Below are 27890 nucleotides of genomic sequence, written 5' to 3'. Positions count from 1 at the left end.
GGCACTGTCCTTCAGCTCTTCGGCTCAAGGCTAGTGCCTTACCACTTGAGCCACTGTGCCACTTCCAGCTTTTTTCTGCTTATATGGTGCTGAGGAATTGAACCTAGGGTCTCATGCATGTGAGGCAAGCACTCTACCACTGAGCCAACTTCCCAGCCCAACAGTACATACTTTTGATGGGGTTCAGACAGGCTATAGCCAGCGATGGCCCCATGGGCTTTGACAAAGCAGTAGAAGTAGCCAGTTCTGTGTTATCTGTCTTGCCCTCTTCTTGCCTAAAGCAGATAATCTTCATATGAGAGGTACTCTAGATACCTGGTGAAAAGGAACATCCTTATCTCTGAAGACGAAGGGACACAGAGAAGAATCTGAACAAAAGGTCTTGCCAAGTGCCCACTAGTTTACAACCACCAGATCATACTGTCTTTGTCTAATATTTCTACCCGACATTCTTGCAGGAAAGAGCCATCCTTGCTCAGCATTGAGGAGATTTCTTAAAGGTTGAATTCCTTGTGGTGCTAGACACAAGGAATTCAACTCTTACGCAGGTTTCCTCAGGAAAAATAAAAAAGAAAACAAATCTGAATAGGACAAAGAGATATAAATACGAATTCTGCAATTGTAAACACACATGAAGTTCAGCTGGCTTCCTGGGAAGCTGTGAACTGTTGGGAGAAGGACCCACCACTACTTTAAAGGGAAGGCCTGCTGTTGCTGGGGTATAGGGCAAGAATGTGGAAAATCATATATTATTCCTAAATTTTTCATCTACATGATATGTGAAGGTGGGCAGTACTGCTCTGTGGTGTAAGAATTAAATGTCAGGGGTGACATGTAGCTCAGTGGCAAAATGCTTGCCTAGCAAGGGCAATGTCCTGGGTTAAACCCAAATACCGAAAAAGAAAAGACAAAAAAAATAGTTAGAATTAAATGTCAAGTATATTTTGTAATAAATGTTTTTCATAGGACAGTCAAAAAAATTATTGGCATATATGTGGGTTAAATAATTCAGATATTCAGAAATTGAAGTATTTACAATTTGTAGAAATGAAGGTCCCTTTCCCTTTTCTTTTTTTGGTAGTAGTGGAGATTGAATTCAGGCCTTGGGCTTGCTAGGCTGGTGCTCTACTTCTGAGTCACATCTCCAGCCCTATTTTTTTTTTTTATTTTCACTGGTCATTGAGATAAGGTCTCATTTCCTGTCAAGGTAGGCACTTGGACCACCTGTTCTACAATTTTCTATATGCTGGGATGACACACGTGTATCACCATATCCACTTTCCCTCTATTGAAATGTAGTTTCATGCACTTTTCTGCCTGGGCTAACCTGGAGCTGTGATCCTCCCAATCTCAGCCTTCCACACAGCTTAGGATGATAAGGACACACCACAGTGGGTTGAGGTCTTACAAACTTATCTGCTGAGATAGCTTCAAACTGTTATTTTCCAATTCTCAGTACCCCAAACAGGTTAAGATTATAGGACTGAGCTGCTGGTGCCCCAAAGAGAAATTTCTTAACTGGATGCTATTATACTCTCCTACAACCAGGAAATTTGATGTGACTAATATCTTATCTTTTTAAAAGACATCAGAACCTCCTACCCTTTCTGAAACTGCATCAACTGGAAGGCATCAACCATCTGCTTGGTACAAAGGATTGAAAAACACCCAACTATTTCTTATTGGCATAGCTTTTAATGAGTGCAGAAGAGATAGATTACCCAGGACATTTTAAATTAACTAGATTCAGGTGTGGTGGATTATGTTTGTAATCTTATCACTTGGGATGTGGAGTCAGGACAAGTATACCTCTGAGGCCAGCCTGAGCTATATAGGAATACCCTCTCTCAATAATTCCTGCTCACCTCAAGAAAAGTACACCAGAATAAGATATGAATTTAGCTGTTGACATGGAACAGAGCAACACAATGAAATGCATAGTCAAACACAAATAATTACACTTGCACATGATTAATTAAACAGCACTTTGAACACTCACACAGTGAAAACAAAGGAGGATATTCTTAGGAGAGGATCATGAGGGCTCAATAGCTATGGGCATATAATCATATCAAATGATTCTTATGGAAATGAAAACAAGAGGCTTTTATTGTACTGTATGTAGTTCTTTTTGTCCCCTTTGGTTTATTTCCTTTTGTCAGTGTTTTTGATTTCTGTATCCTTTGTCTTGTATTTAAACTTATCTGATTTGGGGAGAGGAAGGGGAAACACAGAAATGGTGGGACAAAGAGTGAACTAATTCTTCAGTGATGCTCACTAGACACTATGTTGGAAATGAACTATACATTTGGGGGAGTAGGGATGGGTAGGAGAAAAACTGGGAAAAAATGAGGGAGGGGGTGACAGTGTTCCCAAAGACATGTACTCATTACCTGATTTATATAGCTGTAAGTCCTCTGTACATCACCTTTACAATAAAAATGTTTAACTATAGAACAAAAAGAAAAATTCAAGAGCTAAACAGAAGAGGAACTAGAAAAAGCAACTTTCTATTTTTATTAAAGATAGCAGATAATCCAGCTAATATGAAGACTTAATATGACTTGAGAGCTAAGAGAGATTGCAGAATATTCATTTTTTTGAGTAAAGATAAAAGAGAACTATCAGTGTGGCAAGTCCCAGATAGTATTACCTACATGAGGATATCTTTCAGCATAAACTTAGGGTCATAGTCCTGTGTTCCTCAAAACACAGAGGGAGCTCTAAAAATATATTCTTTTCAAGTTTTAAAAGAAAACAGAAGCAGCTTAAGTCTAGGGGAATAATAAATTTTACCCACTACTGGCCTAGTATAATAAAAAAACCGAGATCATTATTTATTTCCAAATATATTTAAGTCCTATTTAGTAATTTCTATTAATTCTAGCAAATGTCAACTTAGAGATATAATTTAATATAGCATATTAACCATGAGTCCCAATATCTGAGTTTTTCCTTCTAAATTTTGATATTGCCAGACTGATCACATTGAGCCAATGTTCATTTAAAAATCCTATGCAATTTTTAAGTTATTGTTAAAGAAGTTCAAAGGACTTTAGGACTCAGATTTTGGCAGAAGTAGGGTTTGATCTCAGGGCTTTGCTCTTGCTAGACAAGGAGCCATGTCTCCAGCACTTTTTGCTTTTTAGTTATACTTTTTAGATAGGGCTTCCTGTTTTTGCCTACCTACAATGCACCTACCCATTTCCATGAAGTTGGGATCACAGGTGTATACCACCACTCCAGGCCTTTTTTTTGGTTGGTCATGGGGCCTGAACTCTGGGCCTGGGTGCTGTCCTTAGCTCTTCAGCTCAAGGCTAGCACTAGCACTCTACCACTTGAGCCACAGCACCACTTCTGACTTTTTCTGCTTATGTGGTGCTGAGGAATTGAACCTAGGGCCTCATGCATGCAAGGCAAGCACTTTACCACTGAGCCACCTTCCCAGCCCCAGGCTTATTTTTTTGACATAGTGTCTCACTACCTTTTTGCTTGGGCTGATGTTGAACAGAGTTCCTACCAATCTCTGCCTTCTGAGTAGCAAGGATTGCAGGTGTAAGCCATTATACCTGGCTGGATAGTCCTTTTTATTTTTTTCTTTTTCAGGCTGTTTAAATTTGTTTCCCAAAAAGAAGATTGGTCTTAATCTTAAAGTTCAAAATGACAATGGTCATTCAAGTTCACTTGATCTCTATTTAATTGTAATGCTCAAGGACAAATATATTTAGGAAACATTTACTCTAGGTGCAGTGCTAGAATATATACTATGCTACAAAGCAAGGAGTTATGCAAGTTATACATATAAATTGATATTTTACTTGGAGGTGATTAATATACAATAAGTTGGTCTTTTACTAAAAGTCTGAAATCTGTAAAGAAAAGTGGCATGAGAAAGAAAAATCTTCTCAGGGGGAGACATGTAATTTCATTTTGTTGTTGCTTTACTGTGGGGAGGAGGTTAGATATATAAAATAGGATGAAAAATAAAACATACTTTCTTTCCATAGAGTCAAATTGCTATGTAGGTTAAAATTTTCATGAAAGATTTATAGCTGTCATGAATGTTGTTTCAAGTTGGCATTTATAATAAAAAAAAAAAGCCATTGTGTACTGTTATATGGAAGCTTTCCTCCCCCCAGTTTAGTTCAGTTACATCTTCCCACTGAGAGCTGATGAATGCCACATGCTGTCTCCTGTAGGCAAATGGAAAAAGGAGTTATTTTTATGTTTAAGTGAAAAATGTAAGCCAGTAATTAAAGATGCCTGCCTTATCCTTTCATTTTTTATTTTATTTTGCTGATAATGGGGCTTGAACTCTGGGCCTCTTGATCTTGCTTTCTTCTTCTGGCCTTTTCTGTTCATGGCTAGTACTCTGCCATGTGAGTCACAACATCATTTCTAGCTTTTTGCTGGTTAACTGGAGATATGAGTCTCATGGATTTGCCACTGCCTGCTTCAAACTGAGATTCTCAGATCTTGGCCTTTTGAGTAGTTAAGAGTTATTGAGCTTTTTTTTCCTCTCTCTTCCTCCCTTCTTTCCCTCCCTCCCCTCTCCTCTCTTCTTTCCTTCCTTTTCTTTCTCTTTCCCTTCCTTCTTTTCTTTCTTTCTTTCCTTCCTTCCTTCCTTCCTTCTTTCTTTCTTTTCTCTCTCTCTCTCTCTCCTTCCCTTCCTTCCTTCCTTCCTTTCTTTCTGCCAGGGGAGCTCACTATATGGCTTTGACTACAAAAGTAACAAAACAATACTTCAGTATTAAATTCAATGTTTTATGAGCAAGGAGACTCAAAAGTGAATATGAAGTCCTAACCCTTTCTTGAGAAATGCAGTTAACTTTTTGCAAGCCATCCATAGCTGGAGTTCCATCTGGATGCAGTAAGGACACAATTTTTCAAATGTAACCTCAAGTTGTTTCATTGATAAAACAAGTCTCTGAAACAAGTCTTCACCTCTTGTAGTAACAGTTTCTCTCAAACTGCAGTTATCCCAGTTAATGAAGATGACTAGTTGAGCAGCATGTGTTTTATCCAGTATCTTGTGAAAAACCAGAGAGAAAAACTGGAAATGGCCTCTTGAATCCTTTAGTGGTTTTTCATTATTTACTGCTAAGTCAGTAATCTGATCTGAGATAATGGTGTGAGACAAACTACTTCTCTGAAATAATTTTACTAACAACTCTGCAATCTTTTACAAACTCTCTCACTACATGACTTGTCCAAATCATATTGTCTTTACTGTGACAAGGTCTAGAGCAAAAGGCTAGTTGTGATTCCAAACATGGCTGCAGACTATTGGTTTTTGTCCCAATGCATCTGGCCTCCCAATTCACTGCGTTCTGCATGTTATGAGCTATCATGACACTAATTGCCTCTTTTTTTCATTGCTACTAAGGCCTACTATAAACTTGACACACAACAACAACAACAACCTAACAACAACAAAATCACTTGTTCATTTCTCTTGGAAAAATTGACACTGTATATCAACTTTGCTTTGCTTTGTATTTCACCCTGCCATTCACAGGATGTGGTACCACTATAGTTTTAATAGATATTCTGGGTGTGTTGCCAGCAACATGATTATTTTGCTTTGATTGCTGTCTTGAATTTGATTGCTATCTTGAATTTGGAACATACCCAAGTTTCTGATTCTTGAGGTCTTTCCTGTGCACTGTAGCTTCCTTAATGTTTGTCTGAGATTCAGTCTTGGTGAGGACTGTTGATCATGGATGTGTGGATAAAGGTGGGATTGGCGTTATTTTCTGGCAAGTCATGAGAAATCATCTCAGAGCATCTCATCTTATTATCACTGGGTCACCACAGTCTTGCCACAGGGTGGTAACACTTTCACAATGTGCATACTCCCAGCCTGTCTGGTTCTGACTCTCCTCTGAGTTGCTGCAATATAGGGAGAGCGTGGCAGGCAGCCAGTGAGAGGCACACGTGTCTGTCCCCATCATATATTCGTACGGGTCCTGTTTATCCCATCACACACGCTCCTTTCTTGTCTCTCCAAGTTTACATTATTAATTACCATTCACTTAATATAAACTTACGTAACTATGAAAAAAGTTGCTAGATTTATTGTTTCAAGTCCCATCTACAGTTGCCTCAGGGAAAGATTGTATGATTCCACAGGTCTTCCGTGGCTCTTGGGCTAGACATTCCTCGCTCCTGTACTAGAATATGAGCTCCACAAGGCCTAGAGCCGCAGCATGTCATCGCCTGCTATACCGATTGCATTTCGAACTTGTATGGTGCAAGATAAATCTGTCTTGAATAAAAGAGTGAAAGAGACCGGACAACTGAAAGGACACTAGAAATGCAGGATGAACTGCACAGAAGCGTAAGAACATGTAGATGATAAAGAACACTGTAGGTTCTTGCTAAATTTATATTTTAGGCAGTGCTAGGGCTTAAACTCAGGGTATTACATTGCTGGGCAGGTAATTCTACCATTTGAGCTAAGCCTCTGGTCCTTTATGCTGTGGTTACTTTTGAGATACTCTATATCTCTTTTCTCTGGTCAAGCCTGGACTATGATTATTTTGTTTCTATTTTTTGTTATAGCTGGGATTATACATGAACTACCATGCCAAGCTTTTTCTTTTGAGATGGGGTCTTGTGAACTTTCTCCCTCCAAGATAGCCTCAAACTGATACCTTCCTGATATCTACTTAGTTGAGGAGGTATGATTTCAAACATGAGTGCTGGTATTTGGCCAGTAGGTTTTTGAAGGGAAAAAAAAAAAGTGATCTGCTATTGAGTTTTTTTTTAGTGTTCAAACTTGTGGAGCAATGTTAATAGACTGAGGAGGAATACGTTCAGAAAAGGTAAAGATTAAAGGTGGCAAAATTACGAAGAAAGATATGGATTTTGGCACTTAGGGAGAATGGTTAGAAATGGGCAAATTGAGAAACCAGAAAAAATAGTTAAACACTGTAACATGTTTTGGTATAGGAAAAAAGCTAGCTTAGGCTTAAATGTATTAAACTTAAAGATTTTGATAGGAATCCACACAAAAAGTTTAACACAAGGAAATTCACATTTGGGTGTGAGAAACAAGCTGACAGCTATATATGCTGTGGATATTCACTCTGACAGCCTACTCTTCTCCAGTATCAGACAAAACTTAAGCCACTGGCACAGCGTTGGCCATTATGGAGGTGGATACATAGAAGGGAGGGAAATATCTGTTGAGGAGAAAAGAGGTAAAGAAGCCTTGAGGATATTAAACTAAACAGATAAAATAAACAATTGAGGGGGCTGGGAAGGTGGCTCAGTGGTAGAGCGCTTGCCTTACATGCATGAGGCCCTTGGTTCGATTCCTCAGCACCCCACATAAGCAAAAAAGAAAAAAAAGCCGGAAGTGGTGCTGTGGCTCACTTGGTAGAGTGCTAGCCTTGGGCTGAAGAGCTGAGGGACAGTGCCCAGGCCCAGAGTTCAGGCCCCCACGACCTGACCCCCCCCCCCAAAAAAAAAATAAACAAGTGAATAATTCACAAAGTTCAGAAGGCAGTTAAAGGAATATGTACAAGCTATTTCCACCCTCAAGAGTCTTGTCTTGCTGGGCCAATTGGCACAAGCCTATAATCCTGGCTATTTGGGAGTTGGAGACCGTGGAACCCTCCAACACAGAGAAGCATCAGTAGGAGGAAGGTAGAACTGGCATAGACATAAAGTGAGATCCTACTTTGAAAATAACCAATGGCAAAGGGTCTAGAGCCATGAGCCTAATGTGGCAGAGTGACTGCTAGTAAGTGCTGAGGCCCTGAGTTCAATCCCCAGTTCTACTCTCAAAGAATCTTTTCTAATTCTGTTAGTTCCTGTCAGCATCTAGACAAAAAGCATCCAATAGGAATCAAACTCTTTAGAAAGAAAATGATGAGCACCTATGAATATCACAAATGGCAGGAAACCAATGGGGACTCAGAAAGAGAAAGGTATACTGTTTTTCACTTTTTTTTTTTTACTTTAAGTGAAGCTTTGGCCTCCCCATGCCAGTGGGCCCTCACACTAAAGCAGAAATTTTCTTTCTTTCTCTTTTTTAAACACAAGGTTTAGGGGAGAATGCCAACACAAATGTAGGAGTATAGTAAGGAGCATGGAAGGATGTTTAAATATAAAATCGAGTTCCTGTTCTCAAAATAGTTGGAAAGTCATTTTGAGTGGTGGCACACACCTGTATTTCCCGCACCGAGGAAAGGCATGCCAGCTCACCTTCTTCAAAGCAGCTGAGAAAGTGATTAACTGCTAAATCCTGCTGATTTGGGGAAAGGAAAGTATTTTTAAGTCGGCGAGGGCTATCTCACTTGACCATTAAAGAGACTTCTTTCTTACCTATTACTGACTTATAGTTTTGTTTTGTTTTTTAACATGTAAAAGCAGTAGATAATTATCCTGTCATTATTGCCACCCCTCACCCACCAACAGAATCACTAATACCAACTTTATGTTGCCACATTCTGTAGCATAAAATCATTTGAATGGAAATTCAATATGTTTGCCTGCAGCCTGCAGGTCTGTTCTACATCTTGTTGATATTTACCCATTATAAATGGCAGCTTTAAACTGATCGACCAGTGTTGACCCCTGCTTTCCAACACTCAATTCCAAGCCAGGCGCTGCTGGCTCAGAGCTGTAATCTTAGCTACTCAGGAGGCTAAGATCTGAGGATCATGGTTCAAACCCAAGCCCAGGCAGGAAAGAACAAGAGACTTTCATCACCAATCAACCACCAAAAAGCTGTAAGTGAAGCTGTGGGCCAATTGGTAGAGGGCTAGCCTTGAGCACAAATGCTCTGGGATAGCTCCCAGACACTGGGTGAAAGACCCAGTACAGGCAAACACACATGCGCACACGCACACACACATGTACACACATGTACACACACACACACACCCCAAAAACCAAAATGCCATTCTACAGCCCTATCAGAACATAAGCCAGGACAGAGAGATTCCCAGGGCCTAAGACAACACATAGGCATATGGGTGGCTGAACACAGAGCTGGCATGGCTTAATCCAGGAGAATCAAGAAGTTATTACTTAAAAGCACATAATGACTATCTATATTTTATACTTCTTTATTCTGTGGTGTTTTATTCTTCAGAATTACAGAACATTGCAAACTAGTTTATTTTTTTGTTTGTCATGGGTCTTGAATTCTGGGCCTGGGCACTGTCCCTGTGCTATTTACCTCAAGGCTAGTGCTCTACCATTTGAGCCACAGCACCACTTCCAGTCTTCTGGTGGTTAACTGGAGATAAGAGTCTCACAGATGTTCCTACCTGGGCTGGCTTTGCACTGTGATCCTCAGATCTCAGACACCTGAGCAGCTAGGATTACAGGCATGAGCCACCGGTGCCCGGCTTGCAAGCTAGTTTTATGAGAGAATATGGCATTTCCATAATAAAACTTATTCAAGGAGGAAAAAAGAGGCAGTTACAGGTACATTTGGCTTAAATGACAGTTCTGCTTCTTTCTTATCTCCAAGTTGGTCTGCTCTTTTCCAGAACTTGACAGCTCTAAGTGGATTTTTTACACAGCTACATTTACTATCTTTTCTTCTCGTCACTGATAGGCAATGAGGGCACATCAGTGGTCTTTATCACTATAAATTGCTCCTGGCATTAAAATTTCTGAAATTTAGTTCCATCTTGCCTCTGGAGCTGTCTCATATTCTTCCCAAGAAAAGATTGTTCATTTCAGCCAAATTAGACTTACTCAGTGCTCCAAAATACACCTTGAGTCTCTCACATTATTGAGACACAGTATTATGATTTTTATCACTGGCTAATATTTACTGAGTACTCTCCATCTGCTTCACTTGATGTCTATAGGCCCTCAGAGATGTTTAGGAAGGAGTGCTACCATCTGAGCCATGACCCAGTCTTCCTCCCCCACCAATCAGCTTCAATAATGTTCTTTCATCACATCTATCACTGGCAGACTGTAAAGGAATATAAAGAAGGTCGTCTAAATTCTGTAAATATTTTTAGGGATCTGAGTCTATTGGTCGACACAAGGTTATGCTCCTGTATGCTAATGAACACCAATGGCTAAAATAGCCTGGTTTGAATTTATTTATTTATTCATTCATTCATGGGGCCAGAGTAGGTTTTAATCTCAAGGCTTTGTTCATGTTAAGCAGTACTCTGTTGGCTGAACCACACACCTACCTAGCCCCCGCTTCCCTACCATGGTTAGTTTTGTGATAAGGTCATGCTTTTTTTTTGCCCAGGCTAGACTGGACTGCAATCGTTTATGCTTCTAATAACTGGGAATGAGAGGTCATGCCACCATATTTACCTTTTCTGTTTTCTGAACTTTATTATTTTTTTCTGACCCAAGTTGGCCGAGAACCATGGTCCTTCTTATCTCAGTCACCTGTGTAGCTATGATGACAGGTGTGTAGCACCCAAACTTTTGTGCTGAGATGGAAAAGTCTCAAGAATTTTGTTTGGCCCAGGCTGGTCTGCCATGACCCTATGGATGTCAGTCTCCTGCATAGCTAGGCTGATAGGTGACTATCACCATGCCTCGCTATTGATTGAGATAGGGTCTCAACGAACTTAACTTTTTGCCCTGGCTGATTGTAAAATGTGATCCTCCTGTTTTTTTTGTCTCCTGAATAGCTAGCATCATAGATATGAGCCACTGGCATCAGTTCTTTCAGTTCTTTTAAAAACAATTTCTTGGATGGACTCAGATCATGACAGCTTAACTGTTGTTTATTAAGGCCTATGCAAAAGTGAGAAAATGTATAGATATTAAAAATTATGACTAAGAGATGGGCGCCGGTGGCTCATGCCTATAATCCTAGCTATTCGGGAGGCTGAGATCTGAGGATCACGGTTCAAAGCTAGCCTGGGCAGGAAAGTCCATGAGACTCTTATCTCCAATAAACCACCAGAAAACCAGAAGTGGCATTGTAGCTCAACTGCTAGAGCATTCACCTTGAGCTGAAGAGCGCAAGAACAGCACCTAGGACAGAGTTCAAGTCCCATGGCCGACAAAAAGAAAAAAAATTACGACTAAACAAACAAGTGAAATTCATAAATTTTAACAGTAAATTGTTATAGGGAAATAAAAGAAACTCTAAGTCCTGTCTCTTCCATGGGTTTGACATGTATGAAAAGCATAAATTTAACCCTAGCTTTGGGATGTTTACAAAATAAAATATGTTTCAAGGAATTTTCTCAAACTCTATGACTGAGTTATTACAGGATTTATTCTTATCCTACTCTCCTGAGATGTAAAACAAATGGTTATATCATACCTCTCTTCAAAATGCCCAGAGTGCCGAGCTCTAGTGGCTCATGACAGTATTCCTAGTTACTCAGGAAGCTGAGATCTGAGGATCATGGTTCAATACCAACCCTGGACAGAAAAGTCTGTGAGACTCGTATCTCTAATAACTATTCACAAAAGCCAGAAATGGAGTTGTGGCTCAAGAGGGAGAGCATTAGCCTTGAGCAAAAGAAGCTCAGGGACAGTACCCAAGCCCTGAGTTCAAGCCCCAGGACCTGAAGAAAACAAAAAAATAAAAAATAAAAATAAAAATCACAGAGTAAGGTCTAAAGATACAAGAAAAGCTTTTAAAAAGCTGCTAAAGGAAGAGTAAATTCATCTCAAATTAGAATCAAGAAAAAATAAATCATAAAGAAAAGGAAATGAGTACTTTTAAGCAAAATTTATAACTTAAAGGTCATGATTAACTTGTGCAAATACAATCTTTTGTATCCTGTATGTGTGTTATCCTTTTTAAAGACTAAGGATATTGAGGTGTTTTCAAATTACTTTGCTTGTGGATGACTCTTGACAGGGAGAAAGGATACTACATTGATTAAGGCATATGCTTAATTCATAATGGAGGACGAACAAAATGCAAGTGCACAGTGCATTGCAGAGAGAAGGAGAATAAAAAGGTTAATCAATTCAACTCAATTTTAGCTGAGAGCATTTGTCCATAACCACTGATCCTTAGCATGTGTCAAGCAGCTAAAAGTACAGTAACGTATGCATGCTTTCTTGTTATTTTATGGACAATCTGAAAGAAACCCAAAAACGTTCTCTGCATTTTAAACATGAAATACTTTAGGGTTTGGTCACTAATATGTAATATATGTATTTGAATATCTTTATGTATTTTCTCCTCTTTGGAGTTTTCATAATAAAAAGTGAAAAAGAAAGCCAAAGAAACCCAGATGAGTTTTCTGTATGTTTCTTCCACACCATTTACCCTTTCAAACAAATCTTACCAGTCTCTGTTTCTGAAGTTCCTCTCTTAGAATTCTATCTTCTGGCAAAACATCACATAACAAAAAATAGTTGTCTTGTTCTTCTGTTGAGAGATTAGGAAAATAAATGAGGACCCTCGGCATTTTTATCTTTCACTTTTTCTTTTTTCTTTTTTGGTGGGTCATGGGGCTTGAACTCTGGGCCTGGGCGCTGTCCATCAGCTCTTCAGCTCAAGGCTAGCACTCTACCACTTGAGCTACAGCGCCACTTCCGGTTTTCTGGTGGTTTATTGGAGATAAGAGTTTCAGAAACTTTCCTGCTCAGGCTGGCTTAGAACTGTGATCCTGAGACTGAGATCAGATCTCAGTCTCCTGATTATAGCTAGGATTACAAGCGTGAGCCATCGCCGGCCCTTATCTTTCACTTTTCTTGGGAAGTATTTACTTCTTTAAAAATGTTGGCTAAAAAAATGTTTGCATGTCCATGTATACACATAGTATAGAGTTTTGTGTTAGCATTATTCAAGTTAGGAAAAATAAACTTAGAATTTGATTCACTTGTCAGGAATAGGGAGTGCCAGTACAATGTAAAATAATGACTTTTTTAAAAAACTTTTTCACTTGTCGGGAAAAGATGAACTCCACTTACCAAGTGGAGCTGTGGAGTTAATTCTTATCACACTGCAAAAATCTGTGATGGGCTGTTCTGCGAACCTTTTCTTCCAATATAAAATGTACCTGAGAATAATAATTAAAAAGAGAGGCTCAGAAGAAGAATTAACATACTACTTTCTTTAAAATGACAGTTTAATATATTAGGAGCATGTAATTATCCCAAATAAACAAATCAAATGTTAAATGAAAAGTGCTTGAAAATTTGGGAATATAAAGGCAGCAAAGCATTATAGAAACATGAAAACAACACTTAATAAAGTGGAATTATCCAACAAAGATATAAAAATGATTAAACATTAGTATCCCCAAACTCAAATAACAGATGTATAACAAAGTTAAAATTATTTCAATGTGATAAAGAAGTTTTCTAACATAACAAACAACTCAAGTTATATTTAAAATGTTAACAGTTAAATAGGCTTATGACACATTCTGCAACAACATTCAATGGTTAACTTATCTATCAAGAAACAAAAGCCACAGGAATAATGCAGTGAGAAACCAGTGTATATTCAAGATCTACATATTAAGAAAACTTCTGCATGTCCCCGTTATGTCTGAAGTAAGTAAAATTTACCTTTTGGAAATAAAGCTGAGCTGACAATTTCTGTATGTAATGAGCAGAGCTAGAAGCAGCTCAGGCTAAACTTAAAGCAAATCATAACCCTGGATCTGCATATGTGATGAAAGATGGAGTAGGGTAACAGCATGCAACAAGCTCTTCTTTCCATTTATCTAACAAGAAATATTTTAGAAACAATGTCAATAATCCAATGGTCCCAAGAACAGAATGTGGTCTTCCTTATGGGGAGAAAGGCAATACAAAGGTTGATTCTACAATAGACCATAGAGCCAAAGCCCTGTGAAAGAGACAGAACTCACAGAATCAGATGAAGTATACAGAATGAGTAGGAATTTGGACAGTTAAATATGATTAGTTACATTATCCAACTGTGGTCTGCACTTGGTAGACATACAATAAATGCAGAGTATTTGAAGGTTTCCATAAAGTGAAGTAGTCCAAAATTCCCTACATTTAGTCTTTTTAAAAAAGTCTTACCTCCATTTTCCCTAACATTAATTTCTTAATTTCATGGTGCTCTATACATTGGGATATTAATGTATTAAATTTGTATTGTATTAAATTTGTGCTGAGGGGAGAAATGAGACAAAGAGAGAAACATGACATTAGTTGATTTAAAATATCAATATAAATGAATGAATGGACCAAGAAGTATAGATTACATAAGGAAAAGCTGATGATAATATATAAAACTAGAACCACATTCTACTGACAGTCTTGATGGGGAAGGAAGAGGATGACACTTCCCTCCTAGGACATCAGAAAAAGATGAATTTGGGCTCCAACTCGGCCTCAAATCACAAATACTATCACTGGGACAGCGCTCCTTTATGGCTAACAGACTCCCTTCCACATTACTATTGGCAGTATAAGGCATCTTTTACCCATGAAAGTAGACAAAAAGAGAAGGTTCAACTATTATTTCCTTGGCCAGCATGAGCACCTTTCATGCGTTAGTATTCTACATAGCTCTTTATTTTCTCTACTACTTGCTTATTCTACCATGGGAGAGATAGAGACAAAGAAGAGAAATAAAGATAAGAGGCTCACAAGAGTAAAAATGACATTTCCTGACAGTTGCTTATTTTCAGCCCATGGTTTATTATGCTCAACATGTCCACTATAAAGTGGTGGACTGGGGGCGGGGCTGAGAAGGTGGCTCAGTGGTAGAGCACTTGCCTTGCATGCATGAGGGCCTGGGTTCGATTCCTCAGCACCACATAAGCAAAAAAGAAAAAAGCCGGAAGTGGCGCTGTGGCTCAAGTGGTAGAGTGCTAGCCTTGAGCTGAAGACCTGAGGGACAGCGCCCAGGCCAGAGTTCAGGCCCCACAACCGGACCCTCCCCCCCAAAAAATGTAAAAAAAAATGTAAAGTGGTGGACTGGGAATAAAGGAACACAGCAGAATCTGTTTGAGACATGTTGGGAGTATTATTCTTCCACACTGAAATATATAGATAGCTACATTCAGGACTAAATAAACTCATACATAGTAGAGCCAGGAACTCAGATAGGAGACTTCAAAAGAAGGGCTGAGTTCTCTCAGGTGTTCCTTCATGGTTACTATTCAAATACACCAAAGGAAGGTTTGTCAGTCTTGGTTGCCATTCTACTGAGAACTATCTGAGTTCAACACTTCTAACTGAAACTGACAACAGTGGTCAGCCTTCTATAAAAATAGTTCCATTTTGGATCTACAGCCTATTAAAAGTTAGCGATAACTCCTTGAATACACAAGTTGATCACTTTGGAAATTCTTCGCAGACCTAGGAAAGCATCAGTGTTGAGCAATCAGGTAGATGGCTAGGTAAGAGTGTGAATCATAGTAAATTATCATTGACTTATTTTTTAACGAAAAGTCACTACTCTTAGTCTCTTTAAAGTACAGCTTAAAGGGAGATCTTAAAATGGAAGAACTTTTGCTATGTTAATTAAGAAAACTGGAAGTGGCACTGTGGCTCGAAATGTTAGAGCACATGAGTGAAAAGCTCAGGGACAGTGCCCAGGCTCTGAGTTCAAGCCCCACGAAAAACAAAAACAAAACAGAAAAACTTATTTAACATCTGCAAAAATAATTGGTGATAATTTACAAAGGTAATACAACAGCATCCCCAAATCCCAAGTGTTTAGTGAACAGTGCCCAGGCTATGAGTTCAAAGCCCCAGTCCTTGCAAAAAAGAAAGCAGGGCCTGATGGTATACAAATATAATTCCAGTTACTAGCAAAGCTGAGGCAGGAAGTTCACTTCAATCTGTAAGTTCGATACCAGCCTAGGTAACAGAATGAGAATATGTCTTAAATATTAATAAGTAAAGCAACATTTCACTAAACATTTAAAGTCAAAATAGTTATATTAACAGTGGCAGAGGCCTCACTTAAGTGAACACTATGGTGGATGAGTAGAATGATAATAATGATAGTTATGATGATTAGTAGCGCTACTAGTAACTCAGACCTTATCTGCCTAAGGTCACACAAGGTGGATGAGTAGAATGATAATAATGATAGTTATGATGATTAGTAGCGCTACTAGTAACTCAGACCTTATCTGCCGAAGGTCACACAACAGAATTGAGATTTGAACTCGATATCTCTAGTTCAAAGGTCAAATTTCAAATTTCATCTGCTACAACATAAGGCCTAGAATTGCATTCTATAAGAACTGCAGAGAAGGGAAGGCGGTAACAGGAAAAAGCCTCTAGAATTACAGTTGAGATGGATACTTAAAACATTTTCTTTTTCTTCAAAGACCAAGGAAGTTGCATAGAATATATTTTGACAAAATAGAAATAGAATGCTCATGCACTTGTTGGGCTTACTTGCTCACTGCTGATGTTCTACTTGGGCCACAACTCCAATCTGGCATTTATGCTAGTTAATCTTGCAAACTTTTCTACTTAGGCTGGCTTCAACCTTTGATCCTCAGAACTCAAGGTTATGAGTAACTAGCATTCCACGTGTGAGCCATCAAGGCTTGGCTGAGAAAAGTCTGTTCTGAGCAGCATACAAGATGACAACAGCCCTCCTTATCTTCCAACTGAAAACTGACACCAGCGATTTGTGGCTGTGGATTCACAACTATGTGACCAGGCAAGAGGTGACAAAGAAGCTCCACTGTAGCCATTAACAGGGAGCTGACTCTGAGTCAGTGGGTCTGTATCCGAGGGCTTCCTATGTTTGTGCACTATCTCCTTGACTACCAAAGGGAAGGGTCACATCATATACTTATATTGAGCTTACTTCAAGGTGATAAGCACAGGAGAACAATTACAATTATTAATGGACTTTGCAATCATGGAGAGCTTCTATTTAGCAAAACTTCATGACTTCCCAAGGAAGAAAAGGGAGAGAAACTATTGCTATCTGTTCATAGTCTTGCAAAATTACCTTGGTTAGGTTATTTTATTGTTCCATTAACAAGTACTTTAGAATTTTAGAAATGATATTTTCTGGGTATTATCTTTAGCTATATATCTGAGATATTAGGTCGCTTACTAGGGTGGATGAGAAAAGCAGGTATTAGGCTGGTTCAATAGGAATGAAGTATTCATTTCTGTGTTTTCTTTTGACCAAAGTTTGGGTGACAACATCAAAAGAAAAAAACATCATGTGTTACAAATATAAATACAAATCATCATATAATTTAAATACATAAAATCATTGTGGTACATAGATAAATAAATTGTAACACACATTTGACTGAAGCCTGAAATTGACATAAGAAACATTCTAGTTAACAGTGCTTTTTTTTGCTTTAAATTAGAATTAATGGGTGTTAATATATACATTCCTTGTGGTTAGTATAGGTTCTGAAATAGATTTTATTCATTTAAGAGTGCAATGACAGGAAGTGGCGCTGTAGCTCAAGTGGTAGAGCGCTAGCCTTGAGCTGAAGAGCTGAGGGACAGCGCCCAGGCCCAGAGTTCAGGTCCCACGACCGACCAAAAAAAAAAAAAGAGTGCAACGACAGCATATAATCCTCCTTCCCTGTCTCTTTCCCTGAACCTTTCTTCCCTCCCTTCCTGGTAATGGGTTTGAACTCAGGGCCTCAAACTTGAGCTATACTCAAGTCCTTTTGCTTTATTTCCTCAGGTAGGGTTTTGTGACACACACACACACACACACACACACACACACAAACACAGAACATGATTCTTCTGTCCATTTTTTTTCAGTGTTTAGGTATTATTTAGTATTTTTCTTATCTTTTCAGTTTCTCTAGTTTAATCAGTCATAATTACTATTAACCTATAAAGGTGGCTATGAAATAATATATGGTATGAACTTTGTTGGAATGACAATAAGTCACCAGCAAATACTTTCCTTTGAAAAGAATTCAAATTGTGGGCTGGGAAGGTGGCTCAGTGGTAGAGTGCTTGCCTTGCATGCCTGAGGCCCTGGGTTCAATTCCTCAGCACCATATAAGCAAAAAGAAAAAAAGCCGGAAGTGGCGCTGGGGATCAAGTGGTAGAGTGCTAGCCTTGAGCTGAAGAGCTGAGGGACAGCGCCCAGGCCCAGAGTTCAGGCCCCAGAACCGGACCCTCCCTCCAAAAAAAACAAAAAAACCCAAAAGAATTCAAATTGTATCTCATAGAACTATCTCACAAAAATATCCTTGTAGCAGTGTCTTGCTTGCCCTCATTATGATTGGTATACTTACTGACAAAGGGGTAAAAGTTTAAGTTCGAAATTAAGTAGCAACAGACTACTGAAATTTAATTCAGAAATGGGCAGGAATTATCTTCTTGAGCAATTTTATCTACTGAATAAAACTAGCCAATAGCTCACTATAAATAACTATGTTAAATGGACTCAATGGAAAGATTTCAATTTTTTTATTTCCTCTGCCCCAGGACATTTCACTGTTACTTTGTTTCAATAAAGAAATAGTCAAATATATTTAACATGAAAAGCTGTAGCTTCTTTCTTTTCTTTTTTTGCTGGTTCTGAGGCTTGAACTCAAGACCTGAGCTGTCCCTGAGTCTCTTTGAGTTCAAGGTTAGTGCTCTATTACTTAAGCCACAGCACCATTTCCAGCTTTTTCTGAGTAGTTTTACTGGAGATAAGAGTCTCACAGAATTTTCTGCTGGGCTGGCTTTGAACTGTGACCCTCAGAGCTCAGCCTCTTGAGTCGTTAGGTTTATTGGAGAGAGCCTCCGTCACTTGGCTTAGTTTATGTCTCATAAAGGAAAAGGTAAGCTCATCTTGTGTCTATTATTTGTCATCTTTATTATTATTATTTTTATTATTATTATTTTTACTCAGAAGGAACAACTCCTGGAAGTTCTTACTGTTTTCATCTATCTTTTATAGATAGCTTCTTTTCTGAATTAGGATTAAATTTCAGAATATTGAGATTAGAACTACGCTGATCACAAAGTGAGTACTTGTTTTAGAGAGAAATTTTTAGTTTCATTGACTTGTCAGAGGTCATTGTTTAAAAATGACTGGATATGCTGGGTGCTGGTGGCTCACACCTGTAATCCTAGCTAATCAGGAGACTGAGATCTGAGGATCACAGTTCAAAGCCAGCCTGGGCAGGGAAGTCTGTGAGACTCTTCTCTCCAATAAACCACCAGAAAACTGGAAGTGGCACTGTGGCTCAAGTGGTATAGAGTGCTAGTCTTGAGCTGAAGAGCTGAGGGACAACGCCAAGACCCAGAGTTCAAGCCCCATGACCAAAAAAACCCCCTAAAACCCAAAAACAAACAAACAAATAACTACTCAGAGGCTGAGATCCGATGATTGTGGTTCAAAGCCAGCTCAGGCAGGAACATCTGTGAGACTCTTGTCTCCAATTAACCACCAGAAAACCGGAAGCGGCACTGTGGCTCAATTAGTAGAGCGCTTGCCTTGAGCTGAAGAGCTGAGGGACAGTGCCATGACCAACAAAAAAACAAAAAACACACAAAAAAGACTGGATTTATGAAAATAAACTTTAAAGCAACAGAGATTTCAGATACATTGATGGTAAATTTGAATTAATCTCCTTTTTACTTTCTGAGAAAAGAAAGTAACATTGAACTAAGGACGACAGCTAACAAGATCCAGGTCCCCACCCCCGCCCCAAATATGTGTATGTATGTATGCCTATATATATCTATATACACATATATCAGCAACATTGTTGAGAAAACATTTAAATAAGGTATGTATCTTTTAAAAAGCACCTACTTTATTGCCTAACTGCTAAGGACAATGATTGATCATCCCATTTAATTATTGATTCCTAAGCCCTGAGACTTAAGTAATTTGATTTTCCGGCCCACATATGGACAATAGAATTACTATGAATGATAACCAAAGAGAGATCAATTACCACAAAGACAGCTACTTAACTATTATACATAAGCACAAAGGAGAAAACACAAATTCTGCTTCAGACTTTAAAAGTACAAGAGAAAGAAAAATCTTAATGCTTTTCAGTTATCACTGGCAGGGGATCATCTATTTCTGTAATTCATGAAGGATACTTTGTGTTTTTATAGTAAAAGAGTTCATAACAAAGAAAAGCTGAGTAATACAAGACTTATTCATTTAGTCGTTCGGTCAGTAGTTATTTGGATGATTAAAGAACTGGGAAATGTCTGGCCTAAAAAGTATCTAAAATAAAAACAGATTTGACTACATCCTGTTATTAGGTATTATGTATAAGAAAATTCTGAGTATTTTGAGAAGGAATAATCTCTCTCCCTTTCTCTCTTCTCTCAAATAAAGCTTAAATACAACTGTGATTCTGCATCCAACTCTAGGTCTGTCTGTTTTCACAGTTCTCTTTTATTTTGGTACTGGGACTAGCACTTGAAATCAGGGCTTTTCACTCTTGCTTGGCTTTTCAATCCAGGATGGCATTCTATTATCTGAACCATACCTCATTTCCAGCTTCTTACTGGTTAATTGGAGATAGGAATATCACAGACTTTCCTGCCTGTGCTGGGCTCAAACCAGCATTCTCACATCTCAGCCTGTTGAATAGCTAGGATTATAGGTATGAACCTCTAGCTTGACAGTCCATTAACAAAGCTTATTTCTTTGGAAGACCCATCTTTAGAAAGAAGTTATTTTCTATGAGTGATGTATATAGAATGAAAGATACAGAATTTATTTCTAGGGATAGTGTAATATCTACATGATTCTAATATTTTTAAATAAAATCAGGACAGAATGTCTCAGAATGGAGTCTTATACAGATATGCCAAATTATCCGTTTTCAGCAGCTACCATGATACTGCCTCTATAGAATATGTTTTTTTAAATTTCAATCAATTATGACACAAACATAAATTCTCCACTAGAGCTAATTAAGAGAAATTATTTCTTTTGGATGACTACTTCCAGAATAGTTGCATTACTGCTAGTATGGATCATTCTCAGTCAGGTGTTACTCAGTGGCAGTATAGCTCACCTTTAGCAGGGGCTGTGTAGGTCAAGTTCCACATAGAAAAAAACTTTGCATACATATTCAAGTCCTGGCAGTTCTAAAGGTCCACACCTCTATCTATATTTTCATCTTCCTCATCCTCTTCCTCTTAGTACCTCCAACAGTGATCTAATAGCTATCCACATTGACTCTTGTTGAAAGTTTCATTTTATTTCCAATTTTTGATCATACCATAGCACTTAAATTGCCATTTCTTTGGATAAGATCTTCTTGGATTGAAAGGTTCCAAGTATCTCTGACCTTAAGCACCAAGTCTTTTCTGGGTTTTCTGGAAAGATCCACTCAGAGAAAAGTCTACATCCTAAACCTTGAAAAAATTGTTAATCTGATGACATCAACAATATCAAAAGTCTCATGAACATGAAAAGGGAAATATTTGCTACTCTTTGGAAAGCTGATCATTTTCTAAGAAATGCATGAGTTCAAGTCCAACTTATTCATGTTCAACTTATGTTCCAGAAAAAAAAATTCAAGTTTCATGTTTTAGAAAGTCTGAGAAAGAAATTTGAAAAAAGAATATGAACAGTTATATTTGTACAAGAATTGCTAAATATTTAGGCCATTTCATTCTTCTAATGAATGGTGAATTTATTCTAGAGATAAAACCAAAATTTACCTTTGGAAGTCAGTGACCAACTTTACATCAGCTATGACAATCTTATGCTCAATAATCATGTGCTTCAGAAGCTTGTCATGTTCAGCCACAGGAAAATGTTCTTCACAGCAAATGCAAGGCACAGATGGAGAACCTTCTAAAGTGGTGGTGCCACCTGGACGTTCTGGCAGAGAAAGCGGCTCTAGGATACAGTCCTTACTGTCTGGAAGAGGCCAAGAATGAGAAAGATTAAAAAAAAACAAAGCACTGAAACCAACTCTTTAGCTCTTTAGATGGATGATTTCTCACCTCTTGAATTAAAAGGATCCTAAAGATATTTATCTATATCCAAAAAGAAAATACCTAGCAACAGAGAGGACTTTATTATCATTTAGACATTTGTGTTACCTAGAGACAGGGAGTAGTGCAAAGCATCTTAACTCTCTCCTACCCATTTCTCACTTGAGTTGGAGAAAACCATTTGTCAGGGTAGTCATTCCAAGCTGGTTACTAACAGCACCTCTGGGGTGCTTACAAGAGGAACACTGCAATAGGCTAGATTAAGGTTCCAAGTAACCTTTACATTGAGTTATTGTACAAAGGCAAGCACATGATATATATTGAGGCAACAGAGGGTACCAGGACAGTATTTCAGGTTGCTTTCTGTTATACTTGTTATTTGTCATACATCGAGAAGATAATTTTGAAACTGGAGGCATGGCTCAAGTGGTAGAATGCACAAGCTATGACTGAAACACATACACACAGATGAAGATAATTATTGGTTCAACACAGCATCTGCTAGGTGAACCAGGTGACAATTTTCTATATTTATTTATGCCTATTATTTGCTTATTACACAAGTAGATGTCATAAAGTGAAGTTTTTTGTTTGTGGAGATAAAAAGCTCAATTATTACACATAGACAATAAACATTTTTCTTGTTTGTACTATTCCTTTTCCTTATATCATCTACAGTATCTTTTGAGAGTTGAAAGGTGTAAGATCTAGGTCTCTGATTTCAAGGCCTCAAACAACAAGCAGTTATGCCAAGACTCTCATTAATCTGTTGAGGAAGACATCTAAACCATTTAGATCACTGTATAGGTTAGTAACCAGGAAAAGGACAGGAGGGTAGAGCTTTTGGCATTGAGAATCTTTTTTAGAAAGAAAGATAGCTATTCCATACAACATTCTTTGAATTTAGGTCATTATTAGTTTTCCTGTTATACTTTATCCCTTAGTTTTAATTTATGATTTAACAATTCTTAATTGGATAATTTCTTGAGTCATTTGCTGGTACACAGTTGATTATGGCTTAATTAGGTAATTTATCAAAAATCAACTGAGTATCTATTGGGTGCTGGTCCTTTTCATTTGCTATTGCGTGACACGTTCCTACCATCAAGGTTAAAGTGCTCACTAACTGTTTGAAGGTATAAATACGTTAAAAAGGATAATGAGATAGACATAGAGGCCGTGTGGGGTAATTGGGAGTGGAATGATGGATCTAACTCAGTGGGACAGGGAGAGTATCCCATAGGAAAAGACCTCTAACTCGTCACTCCTATACACTACTCACATTGCCAAATCAAACTACTGTCTGTTCATAAAATTATTTATCAATATCAGGAGGTGAAAAAAGAGCATTCATGACAGCATAAAGAAACTAGAGATTGGGGGGGAAGGGATGGGTGGAGATGGGAAGGGATGGGAAGGGGAAACAAAGGAGGAGGCAGCAATGCTTGATAAGAAATGCACTCATTACCTTGCCCATGTAATTGTAACCCCTCTGTACGGTATTCTCACAATTAAAAAAAAAAGAAAAAAAAGAAACGAGTTAGTAATTTATATTTATTAAATTAGGTTAAGAGAAGCATGGAAATGTATAGTTAATTCAGTTATAGGTTATATTATAAAGTTACAGGCTAAATTGTATGAAATCGTAAGCTTATACATAAAATGAAAGGTGGAGAAGAAAAAGAGAGCAGTAATATGCTTATGAAACTATTACAGCATTCATGGCCACTAGAATACGACAGCAAAAGGTAGCTTATTCTAAATAAAAGCAGCACCAGTAAATATTATCTGCCAAGGAGTATGACGTTTACATCCATCTCTCCAAATCTGATTGAGGTATCTGTTAATATATTTTGTCTGATTGTAGAAAACAAGCATATGGTAATAATAATCTTCACCAACACTAGGAACTAACATTTGTTGAATGCTTGCTATTTATAAAATACTTTGAGAAAGAGCTCTAGGGCATTTTCATTTCTTTTTATTTTTAAAAATTTTTTATTGTTGTAAAGGTGATGTAGAGAGGGGTTTGAGTTATATAAGTAAGGTAATGATTTTACATTTCTTTTTTAACACTATCACCCCTCATTATCTCCCTCATTATCTCCCACTTCTCCCCCTCCCCTCCCGACTAAGTTGTAAAGTTTATTTCCAACATAGTGTTCAGTGAGTATCACTGTTGCATTGGTTCACCCTTTGCTCCACTATTTTTGTGATTTCCCCTTTCTTTTCCCAAATCAGATAAACTTATATACAAGACAAAGGGTACAGAAATAAAAAACAGTGTCAACAGGGAATTAACCAAGGGTGGGGGAGGGGGAGAAAGAAAGAAAAAAATAGCTGCAAACAGTACACTGAAAATAAAAAACCCTTGTTTCCATTTCTTGGAGTTCATTTTGATAAGCATCATTTTATATGACCATATGCACACAGCTATTAAGCCAGTGGGTGCCTCTGCTAAGAATATCCTAGACATATTCTAGTTATTACAAATGAGGGAAACCATGCAACTTACATTTCTCTGGGTCTGGCTTACTTCATTTAATATAATTTTTTCCAAGTGTTTCCATTTCCTTACAAATGGGGCAATGCCATTCTTTCTGGTGGAAGCATAGAATTCCATTTTCTTGATCCATTCATCTACTGAGGGGCATCTGGGTTGATTCTATATCTTAGCTATGGTAAATAATGCTTCAAGGAACATGGTTGTGATGGGAGCTTTAATGTGGCCTTGTTTGTGGTCATTTGGGTAAATGCCCAGGAGTGGGATTGCTGGGTCATAGGGGTTTCTGTTTAATCTTTTGAGGAAATTTCAAACTGCTTTCCAGAGTTGTTGAACATGTTTACATTCCTATCAACAGTGTAGTAGTATTTCTATTTGGCCACAAGCATCTGTTATTGTTAAGTTTTCTGGATAATGGCCATTCTAACTGGAGTGAGGTGGAATCTCAATGTTGTTTTGATTTGCATTTTCTTTTATGACCAGAGATTGAATATTTTTTCATGTGCCTATTGGCCATTCTTATTTCTTCTTCGGAGAAGTCTCTCTTTAAGTCTTTAGCCCACTTGTTAATATGGTTATTGTTTCTTTGAGGATGTTTTTGGGGGGTTTAATTTTTTGAGCTGTAAGTATATTTTAGTTATGAGGCCCTTGTCTGATGTATAGCTAGTAAAAATCTTCTCCCAATCTGTGAGCTTCTATTTATCCTGCTAGCTATGTCCTTTGCCATGAAGACACTCTAAAGTTTGATATAATCCCATTTATCCAGTCTTTCTTTGATTTGTTGTGTTTCTGGATCTCTACTTTGGAAGTTTTGACCTGTGGCAGGGCATTTTAAAATTAATCTTATTTGTTAATGTTATTATACTCCCATCTTCTAGATGAGAGAATCTAGACTAGAAAAGTTAACTAATTTCCTAAAGACATAATGCTGGTGTCACGAACAGTTAAATTCAGCCAAACTCAACTACTACATTATTCTCCTCCCAACCAAACATTTCCCCAGCTTTATGTTTCTTTCTCTTTGCCATTTAACAAAGCAGTTTATGAATACAATATATCTGAATTACTGTCTGTGTTTCTTTCTCTTTTTCTTTTGGTACCAGTTAGGCATTTGATCTCAGGGCCTGGGTGCTGTCCTTTGGCTTTTTTGCTCAGGGCTAATACTCTTACTACTTGAGCCAGAGTTCTACTTCTAGCTTTTTCCGTAATTTCTTGGAGATAAAAGTCTCATGGATTGTCCTGCTTGGACTGGCTTTGGATGGTAATCTTCAGATCTTAGTCTCTTATGTAGCTAGGATTACAGGTGTGAGCCAATGGCTATATTTCTTTTTAAATATGTATTTTCAATGCCATTTTGAATTTATATGCATTTGTAAACTACTTGGAATTTACATATATTTTGCAAGTATCCAGATACTGCCACCATTTCATTTAACAATTCTTGCCCAAAGTTCAGCAGCCTATATTTTCACCATCATTGTTTTTATTTCTTTTCAATGCTTTACTGCAAAATCTTTTCTTCTTCTTCCAAGTGATTCCTAGAACTGAAATATTCACAAATAATAAAAGCAAAGTGCATGTCACTACAAAAGTATAAAAAAATAAAATTGTATTTGGGAGGTTGAGAAGGTTGACTTACTGAATATTCTAGAAAAACAATGTGTGTGTGTGTGTGTGTGTGTGTGTGTGTATGAGAGAGAGGGAGAGAGAGAGGGAGGGAGAGAGAGAGAAAGGGAGAGGGAGAGGGAGAGAGGGAGAGGGAGAGGGAGAGAAAGGGAGAGAGAGAGGAAGAGGAAGAGGGAGAGGGGGAGAGGGGGAGAGGGAGCACGAGCGAGCGAGTGAGCGTGCACACAAGCTCAGAGAGAGGTAGCGCATGCGCCAATACTGGGGGGGGGGGGGGGAGATTGAACTCAGGGCTCCAAGCTCTCACTTGGCTTTTTCTGCTCATTAGGACACTCTACAACTTGTGCCACGTCTCTAGTTCCAGCTTTTTAATTGCTAATTAGAGATAAGAGTCATTTTGGATTTGTCTGCCTGGGCTGACTTCAAACTGTAATCCTCATATTCCAGCCCCCAGAGTAGTTCCTAGGAAAAAAAACAAGTTTACTAAACTTTTTTATTTTTACTTTTTTGGTCATGGGGTTTGAACTCAGGGCCTGGACACTGTCCCTGAGCTCTTTCATGTAAGGCTAGTGCTCTAGTACTTTGAGCCACAGCTGTACTTTCTGTTTTCTGTTGGTTAATTGAAGATAAGATTGTCAAGGACTTTCTTGTCCAGGCTGGTTTTGAATCGGAATCTTCAGATCTCAGCCTCCTGAGTAGCTAGGTATGAGCCATTAGCACTGGCTTACTAGAACATTTTAATCTCACTGTGCACTGTCTACCATGATGAATACCATCATTTTGTGTGAAGTTTAAGTATTTTACATGTACAGCATAATCTCAATTAACTCTCACAATAACAATAATAAAGGAGGTTCACTGGGAGGGGACTGAGAGGCATTTTGAAGCTAAGTGACCTCTGCTAGGTATGTATTAAGTGGAGTTGAGATCTTTTCTTGTAAACAGTCACCTCTCTGTTTATGATGAAAACATGAGAATGGATTAGGAAGAGGCAGTCTTAAGAAAGACAGGCCAGTTGGGAGATTGCTACAGATGTCTAAGTCTGAGGCTGCATCATTAGCATGGTAAATGACAACAGAGGCAGAAGAATATATAATCATTTGCTTCAAGAACATTGAATCTGCAAAAGAAGAAGGAAGTAAATTACATCTATCTACTGTCAGCGGAGTCAACAATACCCTGGAAATTCTGCTTTGGCCCCAAATTCATTTCACCTGTGTGATACAAACTATGACAGCAATTGATGTGTTCTAGTTCTCACTTTGAAAAGCAACTCTGTCCAAATCAACTATAAAAAATACCATCCCAAGGAAGTTGAGTTGTGAGGAGATCCTATATTAATTATTAACAGTTTCACTAACTTTGGTAAGATTCTCCAAATGTCAAATTATTATTAATCTAGGACAGTGCTTCTGGAAGTTTAATGTGTGTATGAGTCACCTAGTGGTTTTTAAAACACAGATTCTGATTCAGTACATAGATTCTGATTCAGTCCACAGATTCTGATGAAGTAGGCGGGGTGACCATGGAAATGTACCATTCAAATCTCCTGCTGTTATGAGCATAACTGACAAGATGAACTTCAAGTGCTATGCTCTGAAATACCATTTGCTCTGAAGCTAAGCATCCAGTCAATGACTGGGATCAATACTCAATACATATAAGAAACCCCTACAACTCAACAAGACAATGGAATTAGGTAAAAGCCTTGAAAAGCCATTTCTCCAAAGAAGATATATAAGTGGCCAAGGGTTATATTAAGAGGGGCTCAACATCATTCATTAATCATGGAACTACAAATCAAAATTACAAGGGCTGGGAAGGTGGCTCAGTGGTAGAGTGCTTGCCTTGCATGTATGAGGCCCTGGGTTCGATTCCTCAGCACCACATCAGCAGAAAAAGCCAGAAGTGGCGCTGTGACTCAAGTGGTAGAATG

General features: G+C 38.2%; 1 protein-coding gene across 1 annotated transcript in view; it reads right to left on the bottom strand.

Annotated features, from left to right (window-relative positions):
• Znf277 (zinc finger protein 277) overlaps positions 1 to 27890 on the bottom strand; it is a 95457-nt gene that overhangs the window by 29732 nt on the left and 37835 nt on the right. Inside the window, exons 2-4 of the mRNA XM_042684767.1 lie at positions 21550 to 21751; positions 12886 to 12974; positions 12258 to 12340 (exon numbers count right to left, since the gene is read on the bottom strand). Coding sequence (XP_042540701.1) covers positions 12258 to 12340; positions 12886 to 12974; positions 21550 to 21751 — 374 coding nt within the window. The remainder of the gene's footprint in view (positions 1 to 12257; positions 12341 to 12885; positions 12975 to 21549; positions 21752 to 27890) is intronic.

This window comes from Dipodomys spectabilis, unplaced genomic scaffold (genome assembly GCF_019054845.1).
Source record: "Dipodomys spectabilis isolate Male_0828 unplaced genomic scaffold, ASM1905484v1 ptg000089l, whole genome shotgun sequence".
NCBI lineage: Eukaryota > Metazoa > Chordata > Mammalia > Rodentia > Heteromyidae > Dipodomys > Dipodomys spectabilis.
The sequence above is the reverse complement of the archived record's forward strand: the minus strand, read 5'-3'. Positions and strand labels throughout refer to the sequence as shown.